This window comes from Agelaius phoeniceus, chromosome 10, assembly GCF_051311805.1.
Source record: "Agelaius phoeniceus isolate bAgePho1 chromosome 10, bAgePho1.hap1, whole genome shotgun sequence".
In the NCBI taxonomy this organism is placed as follows: domain Eukaryota; kingdom Metazoa; phylum Chordata; class Aves; order Passeriformes; family Icteridae; genus Agelaius; species Agelaius phoeniceus.
The window spans coordinates 7,754,554-7,776,844 of record NC_135274.1 but is presented as its reverse complement, the minus strand read 5'-3'; the positions used below and the strand labels follow the sequence as shown (position 1 = coordinate 7,776,844).

Sequence of the window (22,291 nt, the reverse complement as noted above, 5' to 3'; positions counted from 1 at the left end):
CTTCAGTTACACACACACCAACCTGCCACCTCACATGCTCTCACAGCTTACAGCAGCAGCTCAAAATCTCAGCTGGAACACCTCAGATTTGTCTTTTGCACTCCAGTGTATCTCCCTCTCCTTCACAAACTGTCTCCCAGCACTTCTCCTTATACTTCCCTTCTCAGGCATGCTGTCACTCCTCAAAAGTCAGACAGATGCCTCCCTTTTGGTGTTCCTCTTCATTTTAGTAATATGGAAATCATGCTAGAAACCTGTTAGTATACTCTAAAAACACTAGGAAGCATTTGACAGAAAAGTCTTCAAAAGCTCTTCTCGTTCCATTCTCAGAGATGAGGGAAGCAACTCTTGTCATCCACAGCCCCTTCAGATGCCTTTTATTCTTCATTTCTCTGCAGAGAAAAACTGCTTTCATAGTACTAAACCACCATAATCAGCTCAGGAAGAAACCATTATTTACTGCTCAGTGCAGGCAGGCAAGACCCAAAAGGGCAACCCAAGCAATCTACTGACCTGAGCTTGCTTGTTGGGACTTTTCCCTCCTTGGCCTCACAGTTCCCTGGCCATTCATGCAGGACAGGATGTGCACTCAGTCCTCTGCTGCAGGACTGGACATTCAGACATGAGACACATGCACAGGCAACTGGGGCAAGAGACTATGACTGCAAAACACAATCCAAGGCCAAACATGGGTCATTTATGCACTGGAAGAGAACTGTGCTTCAGTCACATGGGTTTTCAAACAGTCTTGAAGGACTGAACAAAATTACAATAACATAGTTAAGCATTAACTTGCTGCCACTTACCCTGTAAACAGCAGCATGGCTGATTCCCTTTGTGCTCTGCAAAGGTCAGAGCAGCTTTGCTCAGTGAACACTGAGTTTAATTACAGATATTGAGATGCATCATGAGTTGTGTACAAGTACTAAAATACTATGACATATAAAAAGCCAAACTTCATAGACTCTTATTGTGCACCAGTTCACTTGGGATAAGTGGCACATAGAGTATAAGAAATGAGCCTGAGCCAACAAACTCAGGAAATACAATTACAGTATCAGCTTACCTTGCCTGTCTGGGGAGGAATTTAGGTGGGCAGGCATCTCAGGAAGCCCCTCGAGATGGTGTACCCTGGGTAAGGTGGTGTCTTCCAGAGATTCGTGGACCTTTTCCTCTCTCACCCCCTTCCTTTCAGGAAGTCTGAGAGATGGCAGAGAGATTGTTGCTCTCCCCCAGAGAGTTGAAAAGCTTTCCCAGGAGAGGTGCTGGACCAGTGAGTTCTTGCACTACTCCAGGTATGTCTAAGCAAAGTTAGTGAAAGAACCAAGGTCACCCGAAGTGTGCTTTTCCCTTGGAGACTTGTGGGCTTTGGAAACCAGAGGAATTTTCCCCTTCACTTCAGCTGGGCTTGGACGAGCCCCAAAGTACACAAAGTAATGCAACACTGTGAAATTATGAAATGTAGGAGACAACACTCATATTTTCTTAGTATCAAAAGAGAAGCCATTATGTAATGCTTGCTACCATGGGGGAACAGGAATGTCTACTTGGTTCCATGATTACAGAGGGAGCAGTAGCAAGTTAATGCTTAACTATGTCCCCGCAATTTGGTTCAATCCCAAGACTTTAAAACTTCCAAACCAGTCTTGAAGTGGAAAGTCTGGAGTGGTTTTACTACATGACAATACAAGGCCACCCTACAATCCAATCCACTGCCCTTCCAAAGCAGGAAATCAGTGCTCTCCCAAGAGTCAGTCCACTAAGAAAAGAGGAGATACCCGATTTCTCAGCCTGCCTCATGCACCCTTGCCCTGGTGATGTCCCTGTCTCTTTCTGTGCCTGTGTGCTACAAAGTTACAGAAGCCAGGGCTTTGGCTATGCTAAAACCACGCCTGCCTGAGGCTGTACTGGTCCGACTCGGTGTTTTATCAACTCAAACTCCAGGTGGAAGCGTGCACAGGCACTGTTCGTGCTGCTCCACCACCACTTTGTGGTCTGTGAGCTACGCGTGAGGAATAAGTACAGCTTGTGCTGCTCCCCACTGGGCTGGCCGAGGAGGTGCGGGCAGCGCTCGGCGGTGCTGTCGTGCCGGGGGAGCCGGACAGCCCTCCTTGAGCAGCCTTCCCTGTGCAGCCTTCCCTGTGCAGCCTTCTCTGTGCAGCCCTCCTTGAGCAGCCTTCCCTGTGCAGCCCGGGTGCCCCGCAGGGGCTCCTGCCCCGCTGTACAACCCCACTCTAGAAGTGTGACAATTCTTCCTGGCCAGTTACAGACCGTGGAGCTCATCACTGTGCCAGTGTTACTGCCCAGAGCGAAGGTCCCACTGGCCAGCTACAGAATCACCGAGTCAGTCACTAAGGTTACACCTCCAGGGATGGGGACTTCACCGCCTGCCTGGGAAGCCCGTTTTCCAGTGTCTCATCACCGTTTACATGAAGGAATTCCTCCTCATGTCCAACCTAAACCTCTCCTGGTGCAGCTTAAGGCCATGTCCCCCTGTCCTGTCCCTTGTTCCCTGGGAGCAGAGCCCGACATCCCCCTGACTGCACCCTTCTGTCATAGGGAGCTGTGGAGAGCAGGAAGGACCCCCCTGAGCCTCCTTTTCTCCAGGCTGAGCTCCCCCAGCTCCTCCTCTCAGACTGGTGATCCTTTCCCAGCTCCGCTCCCTGCTCTGAGAACACCGGCAGGGACAGTGACTCCACTGCCTCCCCGGACAGCCCATTCCAATCCCTGGCCACCCTTTCTGTGAAGAACGGGCAAGGCTGGAAGGGATCATCGGGTGTCACCGGGTCCGACCTCCCTGCTCGGTGGGGCGGGAGGGGACCACCGGAGGCCATCGTGCAGGGTCCCGCAGAGCTGGGCTCGGCAGCCCGCGGGCAGCGGCCATGAAGGGACGGCCCCAGCTCCCACCGCCCCGGCCCGTTGTGTCCCCGTGACCCCCCGGGCTGTGTCCCACACACGGCGCAGGCGCGGCCGTGACGCACAGGAGCGCGGGAGGTGACGCGAGGCGCGCGCGGCGGTGACGCGAGAGGCGCGCGCGGCGCCCGCTCAGTGCAGCGGTTGGCGATGAAGGTGGCGGTGGCCGGGTGCTGCCACGGCGCCCTGGACAAGATGTACGAGACGCTGGAGCTGCTGCAGCGGCGCCACAACGTGCGGCTCGACCTGCTGCTCTGCTGCGGCGACTTCCAGGCCGTGCGCAACGAGGCGGACCTGCGGTGCATGGCCGTGCCCGCCAAGTACCGGCACATGCAGACCTTCTACCGGTGAGCGCCGCCGGCCCGGCCCGGCTCCCGACCCCGCCCGACCCGCGCGGGCTTGGCCGGGTCCAGCAGCTGCCGTGTCTCCGCAGGTATTACTCGGGCGAGAAAAAAGCCCCGGTGCTCACCGTGTTCATCGGCGGCAACCACGAGGCTTCCAACCACCTGCAGGAGCTGCCCTACGGCGGGTGGGTCGCGCCCAACATCTACTACTTGGGTAAGGTCCCTCCGGTCCCGGTCCCCGGCGGTTTCCCCACAGCCCCTGCCCTGCCCGGCCCCCCCGTGACCGCCCTCCCGTGTCCCGCAGGTTACGCGGGCGTGGTGCGGTTCCGCGGCGTGAGGATCGGCGGCATCTCGGGCATCTTCAAGTCTCACGACTACCGGAAAGGTACCGGGGCAGCGGGGAGGGGAGAGCCGGGGCCGCAGCGTGGTGTGAGGGTCTGGCTGTGCTCAGCCCCGAAACGTCTCAGCCTGGAAACCACCCTCGGTTCAATACCGGATTTTTCTGGAGTTTGTAGATGAGTCTGTAGGTGCCCGGTGACCACAGCAGGGAGCAAGGCACCTTTGGAGTGTTGTTTGGAGTGTTGTTGGAACAGTGTTGGTTTTTCCATGGCAGTGTCCTTTCACTGTTTGATTTTCCTTGAGTGAAACAGGCAGTTTATAACTGTGACATTATATAAGTGTATTGTCCTGCCCTGAGGTTTAGGGCCAGTACATCTGGTTCCTCCTGGTTATGTAGGTGGGTATTCAAGAGTTTTTCCTGGGAAGGTTGTCACAGATGATACCCCATGTCAGTGAGTAGAAGATAGTTTATTCTTTCTGATCTCAGCACTTAAAAGAGTGGTCCTTGTGGTTACTGTACTGTGCTGTCTTTACTAACAAACAGCTTCAGAGAAACTTTGCAGGTGGCTCTCAAGCTATAAAGTACTGAACCAGTTTTCTAAAACACTTGATTCTGTCTAATACTTGCCAACACTAATTCAATTTGCTGTTATTAAGGGGGTGCTTTATATGTCTGAATATTGCATGAGGGAGATGAGATGAGAGTCTCTTTAGACAATAACTGAAAGAGCAATTCTTCTGTTAATTCTGTAGGGTATGTAAGAGCTATGCTAGGCATTCATGTGTTTTGTCCCAAGGCAAAGTTGGACACTCATCCCTTATGTCAGGGTACAGGTTGGTGCTTCCGGAGCCTGTGGTGCCTGTGGACAGTGACTGGGATGTTTAGGCTGCTGCTGAACCTGTTAAACTGTAGTTTCATAGTGGGTGGCAGCACTCTAAACAATCATGAAAAATCAGTCTTGTATTTAGGATTACTCTTGGTGCCTGTGTGACCCCAAAAAGCTGCTGTTTAGAAAGGAGCTAGTGATTCAGGCAACTGTTCTTGTTTCCAACATTTCAGGCCACTTTGAGTGCCCACCATACAACCAGCAGACCATCAGAAGTGCTTACCATGTGAGGAATATTGAAGTCTTCAAACTCAAACAGGTCAGTGAAAAGCTTCTTTTTTTAAACAAGGGTAATTTTCATTAATTTGCAAGTAGAAAGTTAAAGCTGCTCTGATCACATATGCTGAATATTGAACATGCTTTAACAGGTTGATCAGACATCTGAGGGGTGTGTCCTTTGAGGAGGACTATTATGCTTAGCCATTATCCCTTTTAAATAAAGCTTTAAAAAATTTCATAGGGAAGAACATGCCTTTGATTGTAGGCAGAGGACTTGCCCTCTATCTGTGATTTCCTCTGAGTGCCTGACTTATGGTGATGATATGAACTCTTATAAGGCACTATAAAGCACAGCTGGCTGCCTCAAGTAATTTCTAAACTCCTTAGTCAAAATGTTGTATTTATGCCATGTGCTTTTTGGCCTGACAGCTGAAGCGTCCCATCGATATTTTTATGTCACATGACTGGCCAAGGAGTATCTATCACTATGGAAACAAGAAACAGCTCCTCAAAATGAAATCCTTCTTCCGGCAAGAAGTGGAGAGCAACACTTTGGGAAGCCCTGCTGCTTCAGAGCTGCTGCAGCACCTGAAACCCACCTACTGGTTCTCAGCACATCTCCACGTTAAATTTGCAGCTTTCATGCAACATGAGGTAAAGGGGGACAGAAAATGGATGTGTGTGTCCCAGATACACTTTAGAATTCTCATGCAGGTAATAATGTCCAGAAAAGCAATTCAGTGGTTTTTGTTCTTAAAACTCAGTTAAAACCATGAAGGATTAAGTGGTGTTAGGATTACTATTTTATGTAAATTAAAGGGGTGTAAATGACTCCTAATCTCCTTTAGGAACAGCATGGAATAGCTATTGTTCATGAAACTTGTTAACATAACTGTATAGAAAAGCACTCTCTTGCTCTAACTTCACAATAGGTGAGAAAAAGGAGGCAACTTCAAAAACCTGGTAAGGGAGTGATTGAAGAGAGAGGTTACCTGAGGGTAGGAGGATCCTTGTAGTACAGCTTTGCAGGTCTGGTAGCCCAGGTCCAGCCTGTAGTTGAAACAGTTATTACTGAAGTGGTGCCAGTGCTGTTCCTATTTGCAAGTTATTTATCTGTAAAAATGTAACTCCAGACCTCCTAGGATCAACAAGTGTGTTTCCAATTAAGTTACAGTTTTTCTTTTTGCTCCAAGGGTGAATGTACTCAGCTGAAATTAGTGCTGAAATGTAGCTCTTGCTTTATCTTGCTATTATCTGCATCCTGCTTCCTACTAGACTCCCAGTGAAGTCTGTCATTCTCTTTGTCCCAGCTAATTTTCTATTTCAGGAAGTATTTTTCTGTAGAAATTATACCTTTCAACCTGTCTATAAAGCTTGTTTAGAATGGTCAAATTTTACATAAGTGCTAATGATTGTGTTAACACCATTTGCTTCCTAGACAAACTCCAAAGAAGAGTTACCAAAAGCAACCAAGTTTCTGGCTCTGGATAAATGCTTGCCACACAGAGACTTCCTGCAGGTGATAAACATTTGTAGAAGTTTTTCACTTTTTATTTCATTAGTTTGAACTGCTAGTGTTGGTCTTAGGTGTAAGATGAAGAATAGTTCTAATAAGTGGAGGAATTTTAAAGAAACTAGGAATGCTGGGTGTATGGAATGGTCTTTGTAGGATTTTGTCCTAAACTAAGCACATGTGTTGTGTAGGTGCAGTGTTTCCTTAATCCTACCATTTCCATCCAGCTTAGAACAAGTACCTGACTCCAGTGGATGAGTCTAAAATAGTTTGCTGTGAGAGTGTGCTGCTGACAGTGTGTTTTTCAAATGCACTCAAGTGTTTTACTAGTCTTAGAGTAGCTTTTTTTTGTCTGTCCTTTGGATGTGTGGTGGGATCCATTTGCCCTAGTAAATACCTTTGAAGGTGGAAGAGAGTATGAGGATGGGCTCTATCTGTGCAAAGGGACATGAATGCTAGTCCGGACTTAAAATCCTATAACAAAACTGATCTGGATTAGTACAGCCTCCAGCAGCATGGAGGGTTTAACCACTTTGTGGAGTATTTAAAGTTAGAGTCTGACTAGGGCTTTGGCTAACCCACATGGTTTGATTTGGGTTAATATCACTGAAGACAAAGTGATCATAAAAAAGCTTAAAAATATTTCCTCTTAATTCATAGCTGTGCTAAGAGTGCTGTTCGTACAGCAGAATGACTGTTCTTGTCAGTTCTTGGTTTGTATCCACTTACAAGTGTCTTGGTTTGAAAGAGAGATGTATGCCAAAGAAGGCAGGAATCTCCCTTGGAATAGAATATATGCTCCAAATTATTACAGCTTTTAAATTATGGGGCTTTCAGGCAAAGATAGGAGAAAAGGAATAACAGTTTTTTACTAGAAAAAAAAAAAAAATTGTATATACATTCTCGGCCTTCTCTTGGCTGCAGGCACTTTCCCTTCGGTGCAGTTCCAGTCACAGCCAGCAGGGGCGCTGGTGGCTCCCGGCCGGGCAGGCCAGGGGCGATGATTCCCCCGCTCCTGCAGGGGGCGCTGTGGCGCGGGCTCGGTGCCGCTCTGCCGGTGGTGATGGCGGAGAGGGGGAAAAGGGGCTGGACTCCTGAAAGCAGCTGGGAGATGCTCCCTCCGGAGAGGAGGAGGAGGAGGTCAGGGCCCTGGTTTTTCCTCTGAGACACCCAGGTAGATGGTGAGGGTCCTTCCCAGTGAGATCAGGTGTTAACAAATCCCATGGCCGCTCTGATGAGCAGAGGCTCACCCACAGTAAGGAGAGCCAGTGAAGGACAGAACTCCACAGTGGCAGTGAATTCTCCCTGCAGCAGCAGCCCGGCACCACAACTCTCACCCCAACTCTCACCTCTGATCTCTGAGAGTGAGTGAGGGCCAACCCCAGCCCCTCACCCCCACCAAAAATCTGGCAGTATCTTTGCCTTTCCCAAGGAAAAAAACCCCAGCTAAGAGATGTAGCAAACTGTATCCTCTCCCTTGTCCTGGCCACATCTTTTTTCTCTTAAGTGTCTGTTGTTCTGGTCTCTTAGGCAACAAATGGGAGAAAAATTCCCTAAGAGAAACTAAATTTAAAAAAGGAAAAAATCCTACCCTCCAACAGAAGGCAGCATCAATTTAGAAGCAAGCAAATTTTATTTCTAAGTTGCATCCCTATCCAGTTGCTGGCAATAAGGGAGGGAGTGTGTTCTGCTTTTTAATTGCTGTAAGCTGAAATTTAGAAATGCCTTTTTTACTGTTACTGATTATAATTTGTTAGCCCTTCATGGGGGGCTGGACTTGTTTGCTTTAGACCACTAGCTCAGTGTACTTAAAACTTCATTCAAACTGTGTACAGTGAAAGTAACATGTAAACTTTAATCAGATTCTGGTGTCAAGAGAAATAACTCACTTCATCTGTTTTCTGTGTGTTTGTAAGTAGATAATAGACGTGGAGCATGATCCCAATGCAGGCGACTCACTGGAGTACGATGCTGAGTGGATTGCAATCCTCAAGGCCACCAACAGTCTTGTTAATGTGACCCAGAACTCCTGGAATATGCCTGAAAATAATGGCCTCCATGCCAAGTAAGTTGTTTGCCAAATAGAAATGTTTGTTTGTTTTTCTGGACTGGAAGTAAAGATGTATTGGAGTTGTGTTTCTCTTCTGCAGACTGCAATGCCTGTAGGACTTGCTAAATGCCTTGGAAAGAAAAGGGGATGTTGATAAAAAATGTAGTCTAAAGCATACAGCTTCTTTACTGTCCTACCTGGGCAGTTACTTTAGTTTTGCAAACTCAGATACCAGCATTTGAGGGACAGAAACAGAACCATGAGGCTGAAAACCAGGCTGGATTATGGCCATGGGTTGACATAATACACTAATCCTTGGTGGGGAGAAGGGTGTCTCAGTACTGACCAAAAGAAAATGAAATTTCTTGAAAAAGCACTTGAGGAATAAAGTGTCTGTTGTAAGATGAATTTATAATCCATCTGTGAAGGTTGCACTCTCTGGTGGGAACAGGCAGTACCTTTTGACTTGCTGCACTTATTTAAACTTTATGCACTTGTTTAGGTGGGATTACAGTGTGACAGAAGAAGCCATTAAAGAGGTGTTAGAAGAGCTGAACCATGACCTCAAAATTCCTTGCAACTTCACATTGACAGCTGCTTGTTACGATCCCAGCAAGCCCCAAAAAAACATGGAGCCAGTTCATACCATCAATCCACAGACCACTGAGTTCTGTGCCCAGTTTGGCCTCACTGACATCAATGACAGGATCCAGCAGGCTAAAGAAGAGAGCTCAGGACGAGGTGAATGTGAGGAAGAGGAGGAAGAGGAGATGGACAGTACTGGGTCAGCAGAGGAACCCAGTGAATACAATACAGATAATTCTGGCCTCTCATCCTTTAACCCAGATGAAATAATGCTGGATGAAGAAGGTGGTGATGAAGACTTGAGTACATGTTCTGTAGATCCCTCCCCTGACCACCCTCCTGAGTTCTCCACGAGCTTCTCCGACATTCGGGTCATGCCCGACTCCATGGCGGTGTCGTCTGACGATGCCACGGACTCCAACAACGAGGAGCTGGACAAGTCTGGGGGGAGCAGGCAGGGGGAGGAAAGGAGCCCCCCTGAGAGGTCCTTAAAGCGCATCGGTGGTGATGAGAACGGGAACAGCAGCATTAAAAAAATCAAGAGAAGGAACCAAGCTATCTATGCTGCAGAGGATGAAGATAAAACTGATTAACAGTTCACAGGGTGTGTAACTAAGTTCTCTCCCAGCCTTTCTGTGGGAAGGTGGTGAGAATTGTACTGGACTACATGTGCTTTTAATGTTACATGATCTTAGTCATGTTACTTTCCTAAGCTCAGAGGAGCTGGGTGTACTTCTCACAGGGAAGGTGATTTACACAGAATAGACATCAAAGAAAGAAGCTGAGACTTTTCCAACAAAGTACTTTGTCAAAGGATGTAAAGTTCATATATCCTTGATTTTGTTTCAGTTCTTGGTGTATGGTGTACACTCCATATTTTCAGCTGAACAAGACTCACCATGCTTGTTTAACAAGAACTCTTAAACTGTACCCTGAGTCCAAGTGAGAGGATGTCTGACTTACAAGACTGAATGGTTTTATTTTATTGCTTTTATCTTGTTTTATACTGAACTATTAATACAAAGTAGCATACGCAATAACCCCGTGAATGAAATTTGAAAATAGAATTCCCATGATAACAAAACAGCAACAGAGGAATGAAGATTTTTGTTTCTGGTGATAGTCATGCCACAGAAAAACTTTGTGGTCATAAACAAAACAATATGTATTGTCCAGGATTGGCTTTTAATTGCAGTTCTGATAGCAAATCAAGTCTCTTGATTTGGAGGATGACGGTTTTATGGGGACCATGAAAGGGTGCATCTCTGTTCTTAAAAACTCTTTTGTTCTGTTTCTTAAAACTTGAGAACAATGTCTTAAAATGGAAGTACTTAGGAAGGACAGCTTCCAAAATGTGGACACCACCACTGTCTCTGACTAATTGGGGTTGTGGTTTGTGTTCATACAGGGTGGTGGGTGTGTAACTGCTCCCATTATCATTAGAGTCACTTTTCACTTGTCATTTCAGTAGCTGTAACTTGCTGAACTTTTAAAACTGGTTTTGGGATCTTCCAAAGCACTTTTGTAATCTTAGCTGAGGGAAGCAAGAGCTGCCAGAATAGTGACCCTCTTGGAAGTTTTCTTTTTAATTTTATTTTTGCCCTGAATTATTAGTAAATGGCACTCTCCTTTGGCCTAAGAGGCAATGGGGATAAACCTGAGTGAATCCATGAAAATGACGGTGTTTTCAACCATATGTCATTATACACATTAGCCTTCCTGACAGATGGAATTCTTAGATGGAATTCTTAATGGCTGTGCTGCCCAAGAGCAGAGGTAGCTCCTGTGATTTTCCCTCTCCAAGACAGAGGCACTGAGAAGGAGAAATCATCCTGACAGGAACAGGGAACTGGACAGGGAGCAGTGAGTGAAATACATCAGTGAGTGTGAGTTGTGTAGCAGGGTCGGGAATTAATCTGTCCTTAAATCACTTCCATTTTGTCTGCAGTTCATCTTGCTTCCTCTCCTGTCAAGCAGTTCACTACAAAAACCAAACATGTTAAGTATTCAAGGGCTAGAAAAGGGCATAATTAATGCTCTCAACAGTTCAATTAACAGCTCATCTGTCAGAACAGATGAGGAGAAACTGGGAGTGACCCGGGTGTGACACTCGGGGTATGTAAAATGGCTGTGAACTGTCAGGTAAATTATTGAAGCAGATGAGTCTCTTTAAGGGTCCTGGGTCTGCAGTGGTAAAATCTTAATCATACCTCATGATCTGAACACTATAATGGAAATAAAATATTTTAAGTATAAATTCTGTTATGGACTTGAAAAGCCTCCCAGGGAACCTAAGCATGGCATTGAGCTCTCAGGGTGTCTGCACAGAAATAGAAAATGTATCTAGCATGTAATAGATTTTTCGGTCTGATTCCTTTTGTTTTTAAAATAAACATCTCTCCTATGTTGTACCATGCCTCCCTCCTTCTGATGAATGTGTTTCTAGAAGACAGGAGACTCCAACTCAATATACAATACTGATTTTTGAACCTTTAAAGATTTTTTGTAAAGTATTTCAGTGTCCATTGAGCAGCTGGTAAATACAGTGAACATAAATGTTTTTTGAGTGTGAATCATGTCTGACCTCTAGAGTTGCTGTGCCCTTCCTTGCAGTTGTTCACACCCTCTGCAGTTTGCAGTGTCCTCCCCTACCTTGCTTTCATCCATTATGGATTTTCCCTGTCGGCAGGATTCTCTGCTGCAAGGAGGATTCAGTAGAAGTGCTGAGCTTTTCTAGTAAAGGCCAGATACTTCAAAAAGGAAAACTCTAGGGAATGCTGATAAGTTTAAATTGGCTTTTAAGACCCAGAGTCTCCAGTCCTCTTAAAAAAGATTTAGTCTTTCTGAAAACTTTTGAAATGTTGATGAGAGACCTCTGGAAAACCTTTCTCTGTACATCCCTTGTATTTTTTCAGGGTGTGTACTTAGTCTAAAACTATTTTTGCTGTTACTAGTGCTTGAGAAAAGTGTTCACCTGTTCTATCCCAGGCTAGCACACAGGTATTTTCACAGCATGTCATCAGTCTGCTCAGAGAAAAACAGCAAAGACGTATAGCCTTGTTTCATAATGGAGTATTTAAAATTAAATCTATTAAAGTCACCTTGTGACTGCATCCTAAGGTATGTTTATTGTACTCCTGTTATCCTATGCAGTCTCTAGCAGCTGCCAAGCCTCTGTTTTCCTGGGAAGGGAATAGGTTGAGAGAGGTTAACCCGAGCTGCGATGTTTCTGCTATCTTTTCGTGGTTTTACCATCTCCTACCGTTTAGTTCTGACTTCAGGGTGGGTAGGGTACAGTCAGTGTCCCCATGCCTCATGCGGTGTAATACACTGGAGCTAATAAAAAAATAGCAGATCTTATAGAGCCTGTAGCACATCTTAGTGAAATCCTGAGTTGTTAGCGGTGTTTTCTGTGAAGAACAAATTCAAAACCAAACAAATCAATGCTGGCAACGAAAGTAATGTCAAACTGAAGAAATCCAAACCGAATGTGCGCAGCGAGGCTGAGGGGAAAGGGCGGGCTCGGGCTCGGCCCCGCTCGGGCTCGTTTCGGTTCGGGCTCGGACAAAGGCTCGGCAGCTCGGGCTCGTGTTCGGCTCGGGCTCTTCGCGGCTTAGGTTCGGATCTGCTCGGGCTGGGCTCGAGTCGGGCTGGGCTCGAGTCGGGCTGGGCTCGTTTCCACTCGGCTCAGCTGGGCTCAGACTCGTCTCCGCTGCGCTCGGCTCCACTCGGTTTCCGGCTCGGCTCGGGCTCGCGCTCGGCTCGGGCCGTCACTCTCCGCGGCTCGCGGAGGCCGCGCCCTGCGCCGCGCGTGCGCACAGCAGGCGCCGTCCCGCACGCGGGTGGCGTGCGGCGGCGCAGGCGTGGTGGGGCGGCAGCGGGGGTTCGGCGCCGGCCGGTTCGCTGGGCCCGCCCCGCTACCCCCGGCCCCCGCCCGCCGCGCGCCCGCCATGAGCCCGCGCCCGCCGGCCTGAGGCGCCGCCGGTGCCGGAGCGCTCCGCCAAGATGGCGTGTGTGCTGGAGGCGCCGCTCCGCATGAGCGTCCTCTCGGTGAGTGCCGCGGGCCGGGCCCTGCCTGACCTTGGCCCCCGCTGGGCCCCGCTGTCCGGCGGCGCCGGGAGCGGCCCTGGGGCTGCGCTGGGAGCGGGGGCGGTGCGGGCGGCGGGGCCGGGCTCCTTCCCTCTGCCCCCTGCGCCGCAACTTCTCTCGGCGCTGGTTTCCCCTCTACGAGGAGCCCGTTCCGTGGCCGTGGAGGCACCGGCGCTCTGGACGTGTCGTTCGCTGCTGACGGCTCGGGCTCGCCGGCCCCAGGCAGCTGCTGCTCGGCACGCGGAGGGCCCGGCGCTGTGGGCGCTGTGGGTGCTGTGGGTGCTGCCCTTCCTCGGGGCTGCGGAGCAGGGCAGGGGCTCCCGGGTGCCCTCGCAGCCCGCCCCGGCTCGGGGGCTGTGCCGCTGCCGGAACCGGGGCTCTCTCCTGCGGCAGGGAGGAGCCGCCGTGCTGGGGGAGCTGTGACAGCCGCCTTCCCCTCCCGGGGGACGGCCCAGGGCGCACAGCGGTCCTGCTGCATCGCACCGGTGCTGCGAGTAGCGATGCAAAAGGTGCAGCCCGGGCGCTGCCGCAGGAGTGGAAGGTTGGCGCTTTTCCTTCAGTTTCCTGAAAAATTCATGTTGGTTAAGAGTTCCGTGAAATTGATTATGTCGATAAATTGGCTGCCTTTTTTTTTTTTTTTATTTTGAGGGGACTGCCTGCATACGAATACACTTCTACATATTGCAGAGCTCGTAGCTGATAGGGTGGAAGCTAAGGTATTTTAGAAACAAAAAGCTATGGGTTCTTTGAAGTCTAGAAGAGTTTTACGTGTAAATACATAGGTCAGGTAGCTAGAAGTCCATTGCTATTCTCAAAAATACTGTCTTTGGTTACACGGTGGAAGTGCATCTGTAGGACTTACGTGGCATAATTTAACAGTGTTCCTGGAGACAAAGGAGCCTTGCTGCCTCTAGATGATTCTTCTCTGTGATGTGAGACCACAGGCAAGAAGCTGCTGATGCCTCTTGACATCAGGGTGGGGAAGCAGGAGTAGTTTCAACCCCATAGCAGATATTTGTTAAAGCAAGGAAGAGTTTTCAACTCTTAGAGCTTCTCTCAAGGAAAACTCATAAGGAAAAAATGGGCAAAGCTTAATGAAAAGAGAGTTGGTGAAAAGGAAAAAAAAAAAAAGGTGAGATAATGGCAACATATCTTGGCAAGGGTTCCTGAGAACCTGGAGGGAAAATTCCCTTCCCCTTTCCCACCCTTGTATTTTGGAATGCTTGCCATCTCTGACTTTGGATCTTCTCAAAAGGAATAACAAATCAGTGGTGCATAAGTGTGTAGCTTACAAGCACGGTCCTGTTGCCGAGAAGAGAATTCTCTTTGTCTTATACAGCACTATGAGAATGTAGTGGGGAATGCTGTTGAAGGTCTGTGGCACAGGCTCTGAAATGTAGCTATATTGTGACAAAGTTACAGAAAAATGTCTTGTTATGAGCTTCCTTCTTTTGGAGAGCTTGTTTGTGGATATGGTTCTTGGGCAACATTAACTGCTCTTTGAAACTTTTTCTTCCAGAAATTTATTCTGTACAGTAATTAAACATAATAAAATTGTGATTCAAGGCAGTGCTAATAACTGCAGTTCATAAATAGCTCTCTGTTAACTTGCTTTGACACTTACCATGTTGTTATCTACACTAAGCACCTCATCTTCTCTAGATTACACTTGAACACAGGGTTATCTTTGTGTGATGTTTCCCAGCAGTAACACACTGCACATTTAAAAACAATTCTGTGGGTTCCCTGCCTCTTGCCTGGGAAGTTTTTTACACTTGCTGCTGCATTGTATGGATTGATATAAACTATTGCAATTGTTTGCTCTCTCTCTGCAGGAAGTCACAGCCAGTAGCCGCCACTATGTCGATAGATTGTTTGATCTCGATCCCCAAAAAGTCCTGCAAGGTGTCATGTAAGTCATTGAAACACTCTTGGGCTCTTGGTTGTGCATAGGCCAGGTGTACTTGATCCCATTAGAGTGATAGGTCAAGGGCAAGAAGCTCTTCTTATGTTTTTTTTTTTTTTTGAGAAATGTAGTTGGCAAATCTTAGTACAAATATGTCAGTATTGATATAGAGCTAGTATTGATATAGACTCTCACTCTGTAGTGCATATGGTTCATAACACGGCCTCCCAGTTGCCAGAAATGAGGTTAAACATTCTGTGAGCACTGAAATTTTTTGGGATGTATTTCTGCCTTTTGGCCCTGTTTTGCTGCTCTTCCAGGTCTGTTGAGACTCTTTTTTCTCATTGCACTGCCAAGTCAGTGTACCTACCTTTTACTCCTTCCCCTGCTGCCATGCCTGCGTGTTGGCTTTGACTTTTTTAGTGCTTGGCTTCTCTCTCCCCATGGGAACTGCAGGCTGCAAGAGAATGCTCCCACAGAACTGAATTTGGATGCAAGTTATATTTCAGTATTTCTGTTTCATGCCAGCAGTCAGGGTAGGGACTGAGAGTGAGTCAAGGAGCAGGAGTGAAACTGCTGCAAAGCTCTGGGTGTTCCCTTGCTGTCCTTAGGCCATGAGCTTTCCACTAGAATCACTTTTCCAGCAAAGTGGCAAATGAGACCTTGCCCAGGACTGACTTTGGTGGTGAAACCAGACCTTTTTGGGCTTACCAGTAGCTTGCTGGCTGTGGCTGTCTAGTAAAACACCAGGAGAAATCAGAGGAACAAGTGGACCAAAAACCAGGAATGTTGATTGTGTTGCTTAGCATGACCTGAGGTGTTCCCTAGTAGCAGATGAAAGCACTTATTCCAAATGTCCAGGGCCAACATGTCAGTGTCCCTTTAAAATACATGAAGAACCAAATCTAGGTGAGACTGTCCTGGAAGTTTCCTTGGTTGGAATACCCCCTTTCCTGTATAGGAACTTTAGACACCCTGCTGGAACTGTGTGCAGGTTCTTAACTCTGCTCAACCCCCTTTCCTGTATAGGAACTTTAGACACCCTGCTGGAACTGTGTGCAGGTTCTTAACTCTGCTCAACCCCCTTTCCTGTATAGGAACTTTAGACACCCTGCTGGAACTGTGTGCAGGTTCTTAACTCTGCTCAAGGGGAGCCTGGTTTTGTGTCCACCCCTTGGCCTTTGTGGTCCCCTCCTCGTAAGGGTGGTGGGGTGGTCCTGGGGAAGGATGTGTCTCATCCACTGTCCCAGTGGGGTGACTTAGCCCCTCTTTTCTCCCTGGCAGATGCTCTGAGCCATGGCTGGTGCTCCATCCCCGCTCTCCTTCCTTTTCAAAGGACTGGAGCCCACAACCCTTGGTAATCCCTTCCCTATCTTTTGATATGTTTTTCATCTTTTGTAGTATAACTGATCTCCCAGAAACAGGAGTTTTAGGCAGTATCTGTGTCTTGGGTAACATCTGAAATTCTTCATCTTGTCTGTGGCTGTCAGTGGATTCTATGCTGAGATCCTTTTCTTGTACTTAAAGACAAGAAAATACCAATTTATTTCACAAAAATCTCTCACAGGGCAGATTTGGATGGTAAAACTGTATTTGTGATGCTCTGGCTGAAATTTTAATTGTGAGAATATCTTTACTGACTCTGAGCCAGTCCTTTGTGGCAGATATGTTATTTTTCAAATATTGGTGGGTGGGTGTGTGACAGTCCAATTTAGAAAAATTTATATAAAAGATAGAATAAGAGTATGAAAGAATAAAAAATGTATATAAAAGATGGAATTTAGAGTAGTGTATATATTAAAAATTTCTGTCAGCCCAGGATTCTTTCTGGGCAGAAAAATACTGCTTTGTCCTTCTTTCTTTGATTTCAGGGTATATGCAGAGATGTTGAAGTTAGAATGATCTAGTATTTGGGGTGGAGTAGGAAAGGATTAAAGTTTTTCCAGAAGTGCCTGTCAGAAGCTTTACCAGATATGCTGCATCCTTTGCAGAAAATCTTTGTTTCCTAAGATGTGCTGGTTTTTCCCTGCATCCTGGCTGGAAATACTGATGACCTAGATTTTTATTTTGATTGATGGAACTGTATGAATATCAAGGATCAGAAAATGGGCTGTTGTAAGAGGCTTTGTTTCTGCCGATTGTCTTCAGTTATGATAGTTCTGTTTTTTGTATGCTTGAATGAATAACTTGGGCTTGGGGCTTTTTTTCATTGCATCCTTGTAATTTTAATGAAACCCAATTTCTGAATGAGCTTTGATAAAGGTAAAATGTACCGAAATGTTTCTTGAACTTGAAAATCATGCCAGTCCAGTTTTCATCTTGTAACTTGAGAAAGCTTTAATTACATATTCTGAATCTAATCTAATCTAATTCTAAATCTCCTTTTTTCCTTGCTTTCCCATGAATTTTCAGAGGTGATGTTCAGAGTTTTCCTTGTCCAGACAATAAAGCTTTACCTGGTTAAGAGTTTTTTAATTTTCCTTCTACTGGGAAAGCAGAAACCATTTCTTTGTTGTCCATTACTGCTGCATGTGGATCTGTTAATCTTATTTCAAAATGCCAAGTTTTCTGCAGAACTTCTGTTCACGTAATTTCTGTCCTCTTCATCTGGGTGTGGATAGGAAGGGGAGAATTGTACCTGCCACTAAATCCTGAATCTCAGTTCAGGATTTGAGAAGTTGAGGTGACTACTGCCTTTTGTACTGTACCTTGTAGTGCACTAAAGTGTTCAAGGCCCATCTCCATACCCACATCTGTGTGGCAGTGTGTGGATTTACCTTTCACTTACTGTCTTTGTAGATGGGCAAGGTTAACACAGTAGTTCCCTTCTGTGAACATGGACTCTAAATTGTAGCTGTGCTTATGCTTGAGAGATCTTTACAGGTTTGCTTTGTGTCTCCTTAGGTGCTCCTGTGACCCCTTTCTCTTGCTGTTGTAGAGCTCAGGTTTTCTCCAGTGTGCTCAGAGTGCATTCTGCAAGGTCAGCACTGATGTCAGGTGTGCAGCTCCTGTTGGCAGTGCTTGCATTGCCTCACACAGATACTGCAGTGCATTAAATGCTGTGGTCTCTGAGGTTCTCTTCAATGTTTTGCTGTTATTGGCAGAGGAACAGAACAGAAGTGCTTCTGTAAATTTCTGTGCTTTTCTAAGAGCTTCATTTGTCCCAGGGTTGTTCCCGCAGGATCATTTTGTGCTTTGCAGTATTTTTTTTTAAAAGCATATCTGGGTTGTGATCCTTAGACTGTCATTTGCTTTTCACCTGCTATTAAGCTCAGGACTACATTGTTGAGATGCAAGACTGATACCTGTTTTTATCCCCTATTTTTTTTTTGCTGGTCAGGGGCTTCTCTGAGAGACATTTTATTATGATTACATTTAGCCTGGTGCCTTCAAAGTGGCAATCTGTCATTTTATGGAGAACTGTGTAATCCCACCTCAAGGCTGGGTTTGAAAGCAGCATCTTTTCTGACAAGCCTGGCTTACTCAAGGTCTCAGCTGTTTCTCATCAGGCTATTCCTCAGCAGTCAAAGGGTGTCATGCTTTAAGACTTGTAAATTATCATCTTTGTGGTGCACTGAGAATTCCTGTGCTACTGCTGTTCCTGTCCTTCATGGCCAGCAGGAAGTAGTAGACAAGCGTTTTCCAATCTTGTGTGAGCATTTTATTTCTCAGCACAATGAAAGAAACATCCTATAGAAATAGCACATGGCCCTCATACTGTGTGTTTTGCATCCAACTATTTTTTTTTTTTGTAGTTTGGGTCTGTTATAAATGTTCCAGGCAGAGGTTTAGATGGCTGTGTAATAGTGTGCTGTGTTCTCAGCCATGACTGTTGGAGGAATCATCAATGCAGTGTTCACACATGGCCACCACAAAAACTGTGAAATATGAGAGGCGACTTCCTGAAGTGGGAAGAGATGAAATTCCCATCTCAGTTCTAATGGAGCAACAGTTACCCCCCTTCAGACAGTTGTGAAGAGGCTACTTTTTGCTTCCTGTTCTTCTTGTCTGTTAAACTTTCTGTAACACTAAGTGGTGAACAGCACTTGTCTCCACATTTTGCATCCCAAACAGCTGCATCAGGTTTTCAGTCTCAGTGGGCACTTCTGAACCTCAGTTTTCTGCAGGAGCTTTGTTTGGTTTTTTGCATATTCCCTTGGCTGTCTGGAAACAGAGCAGTCCTTAGAGGGTTATTCCTGTCATAGTTTGCCCCTGTACATTTGGGTCAGTTCTGTTGCCTCCTAGGCAGTACACTGTAGTAAATGCATATCCTGCATGAAACTTGGAGATGTTATTGGCTAATAACAAGTGATGTAATTTTTTGGAGCATTGTTTTTGTGCAGAGTCATTCATGTGTGGAGGGAAGAGGCTCCTGAGTCCCTTGTTGGTGCTTTGTGAACTGCAGGATGGGCTCTTGGTGGCTTGGAGCTGGGAAGCTGCAGGATCTGACAGAAATTGGAGCAGGTTTAGGTGGTGCTGGGAGCACTCCTCTGCTCCTTGGTTTTTCCCTTTCAAGAGGTGAGCTGTGAAAGAAGGCTTTTTGGAGGGAGAGGAGGAACTGAAAGGCTTAAACATCTGAGCATTAAGTAGTGCTCTGTGAAGGGAGGCTTTCAGTGCAGTGGTTTTTGTAGTCAGGTGGAAGGATGGTGTAGACAGAGGGAAGAGAGGGAGATGCACTTCAATGCAAATGTGTTTCTGCCAGAGAAAATGTACTCTCACTTTTGCATTTTTTTATAATGCAGTAAAAGGTACTTATGCAGAATAGCTTGTTTTTGGCAAGTAAGTTATGTATTGTAACTCCTGGTGTAATATTTAGAGGTGGGTTAAACTTCAGGTGTATCTATGATATTTGGCCAGCAATCTTCAGCCTCACAGGGATGTTTAATATTTCAGAACTTGCATTTACTGCTCTGAGCCCATGAGAGAATGGTGGTTATTGACTCCATTTCACTGCTACTTTTGAGATGGCTGTGAAGCCACTTTTCTCCAAAGCCTCTCTGTTGATACAGCCCTCAGCATGGTGATGCTGTTGCTGTGATGGTTGGTGCTCAGAGTCAGAGGAGGGAGCAGGAGCAGCCTCTGTCAGACTGGCTGATGGAGCTGGAGAGGATGGGCTCACAGGAGTGCTGAGGTGGGACTCAGGAACAGAGCTCAAGCTGAGCACAGCTGAACATTACGTGGCCATTCAGAACTTGCCTTCCCCTCATTAATCTGCTACACAAAGGCAGTGGTTACCTGCAAGGGAGGGTGCAAGCAGCAGGCAGCTGGGGGAGAAATAATTCTGCCCTTTGGGGATGTGGGGGGTGCTGTAAAGACTGAATTTGTAGGTTGGGCCCAAGGGATATGTGCCACAGAACCAGCAATGCTGCTGAGGTTGGGATTGTTCATATTTGGTGTTGGAGCTTCTGGTTCCAAGCTGCCCGTTTGCACTGATTGGAATCGGTATTAAAAATTGGAATTTAGTAGCTTTCCAAAAGAAGCTCATTTTCCATTTGCAATATGGAACTTTTATGCTAACATAAAGGGTTGATATTTCTAGTAACATGCAAGGGACAGAACCCTGTTTTCCAATTCATTTATGTACCAGATGATTCAGCTGACTGTAGTACGTGTGCTGTGTTTGTGCTGTGCTCTGAACTGATAATGTCAACTCTTGAGGTACTTTTCTTGGGGGATTATAGCAGGAAGGCTAGCTCATAGAATTACTTGCTAAAATAAACTTCAAACAGGCATTATCTGAAATGTCCAGAAACTCCAGAATGAGAGAGTTTATGGGCATATAGATATTAGAGGATCTCTGTTCTAATGAGAACTGAGTAACATCCATTTGAAAAAGGGAATTTAGGCTTGACTAGGCCAGTATACATCATCTTAGCTCTGATAGCTATTTGGAGATAAAAATCAGAGGTTTTGCTTCATGACAGAGAGACTTCAGATTATGATAATCTAATGAGTAGTAGCTATGTTAAATTAATAGGGTTTGGTGATCCTTCAGTGGTTGTTGGCCTAAGGTGCAGTGGACAGTGTCAAACAATATTGCAAGTTCACATTTAGAACAGCCAAACACATGTTGCAAGGCCATTTTAAGGTATTTTCCTGTCCTGAATGAAACTCAAAACTTCTCCATGTGGAGCCCTTGTGGTGGGTGATGTTCTGTAGATAAAGAGTGGTGGGTTTAAAATGGGACAGTGGACAAAAGTAACTTTAAATAAAGGGACAGTGAATGAAGAATAGTGCAGTAAAAATGTAGTGTTACAGATACCTCTTGGTTTAATGAAATTTCATTCCATTTTTACTTAAGCTGGGGGATGCACTGCTAAATGCTGAAGGCAGTCCTTCATACTGGGAATGAAATATCCTTGGGGGAAGATAGAGACATTAAAAAAAAGGTACCACAGTTACTTGTATTTGATATTTTGGGTTGTTCATGTGAAGCAGCAGTGGTGGAGCTGCTCTTTTCATGTGGTTTGGCTGTTTTGGGACAGTTGTGAAAGAAGTGTTTTGCTGATCTGGCATCACAGAGCAGGGATTTTCTGAGTGAGGATTTGTGAGAGTTCTGCTGAGCTGCAGCTGTTTTTCCCACACCTCTGTTGGGATTATTCTTTAGGACCTAGTGTGGTTAAATAGCAGAGATTGATGCTGAAATTGAAATGCTGATAATACAGAGCTCTCTCCAGCTATGGATGGTGTGGTTTTGTTGGTTTGGTTTTTTTAGCTTCTACTGGTTACATAATAGAAGTTCGCTGAACTCCCATCTACCACTAACTTCAAACACTTCAAATTTGGGTTACATTGTTTTTAAGACTGAGTGAGGCAAATTGTTTCTCCATTAGTGATCTCGTGCAACTTGTAGCACCCTATCCAGACTCAGTGCAAAGGATGAGGCAATAAAACGTGCTTGGGAGGGGAGGGAAAAGCAGCATCTCCCTTTTGTCAGTCCCAATAGAGACTGGAAAGGAACTTGAAACTGTAGCCAAAGACATGGAGAGCTGACCTTGTTAAGCTTGATCAGAAGGGCAGCAGGTGAATTGAATGATGTAAACTCCTATGTGGAAGTGAAGGTTTGCTATGAGAGGTTTCCTCAGTCTGTCACACACAGCAAGAGGAACTTTGGAAAACAGGATAAATTCAGGGTAGGAGTAAGCTATCAATATCTCTAACTACAGGTATGGGTCACTCAAACACTTCTCTTTCTGTTTGGTAGACTTTCTTTGTTAGGAAACTCCTGACACAGTAATTTGCCTCTGCAGAGAGGATACTTGAGATAAGAGTTCAAGCATTTTCAATGGCATTGAGATATGGAGGAGTTGGAGTAAATGATCACTTTTAGCTTTATGTGTGTTAAATTCTACTGTTCTGCAGTGCTGTAATTATAGCCAGGTGCTATTTTTCTACAGCACTTTGATTTTATGCACTGAGACTGCAGAGTTAAGATTGAGAACAACC

General features: G+C 46.0%; 2 protein-coding genes across 6 annotated transcripts in view; both read left to right on the top strand.

Annotated features, from left to right (window-relative positions):
• The first annotated feature begins 3,010 nt into the window (after positions 1 to 3,010).
• DBR1 (debranching RNA lariats 1) lies at positions 3,011 to 11,261 on the top strand. The gene is made up of 8 exons (XM_054639662.2): positions 3,011 to 3,260; positions 3,347 to 3,471; positions 3,562 to 3,642; positions 4,657 to 4,742; positions 5,132 to 5,356; positions 6,141 to 6,221; positions 8,135 to 8,280; positions 8,768 to 11,261. The coding sequence occupies exons 1-8, from the start codon at positions 3,064 to 3,066 to the stop codon at positions 9,441 to 9,443; spliced, it is 1,617 nt and encodes a 538-aa protein (XP_054495637.2). The 5' UTR covers positions 3,011 to 3,063; the 3' UTR covers positions 9,444 to 11,261.
• A 1,434-nt stretch (positions 11,262 to 12,695) lies between these two features.
• ARMC8 (armadillo repeat containing 8) overlaps positions 12,696 to 22,291 on the top strand; it is a 62,865-nt gene continuing 53,269 nt past the window's right edge. For 2 of the 5 annotated variants that reach the window (XM_054639014.2, XM_054639012.2), the window contains exons 1-2: positions 12,696 to 12,900; positions 14,775 to 14,851. In XM_054639014.2, coding sequence (XP_054494989.2) covers positions 12,856 to 12,900; positions 14,775 to 14,851 — 122 coding nt within the window. In that variant the 5' untranslated portion in view covers positions 12,696 to 12,855. Of the gene's footprint in view, positions 12,901 to 14,774; positions 14,852 to 16,143; positions 16,203 to 22,291 lie in introns of those variants that run through there. The other 3 variants (XM_054639013.2, XM_077183767.1, XM_054639015.2) reach the window with 3 other exon arrangements.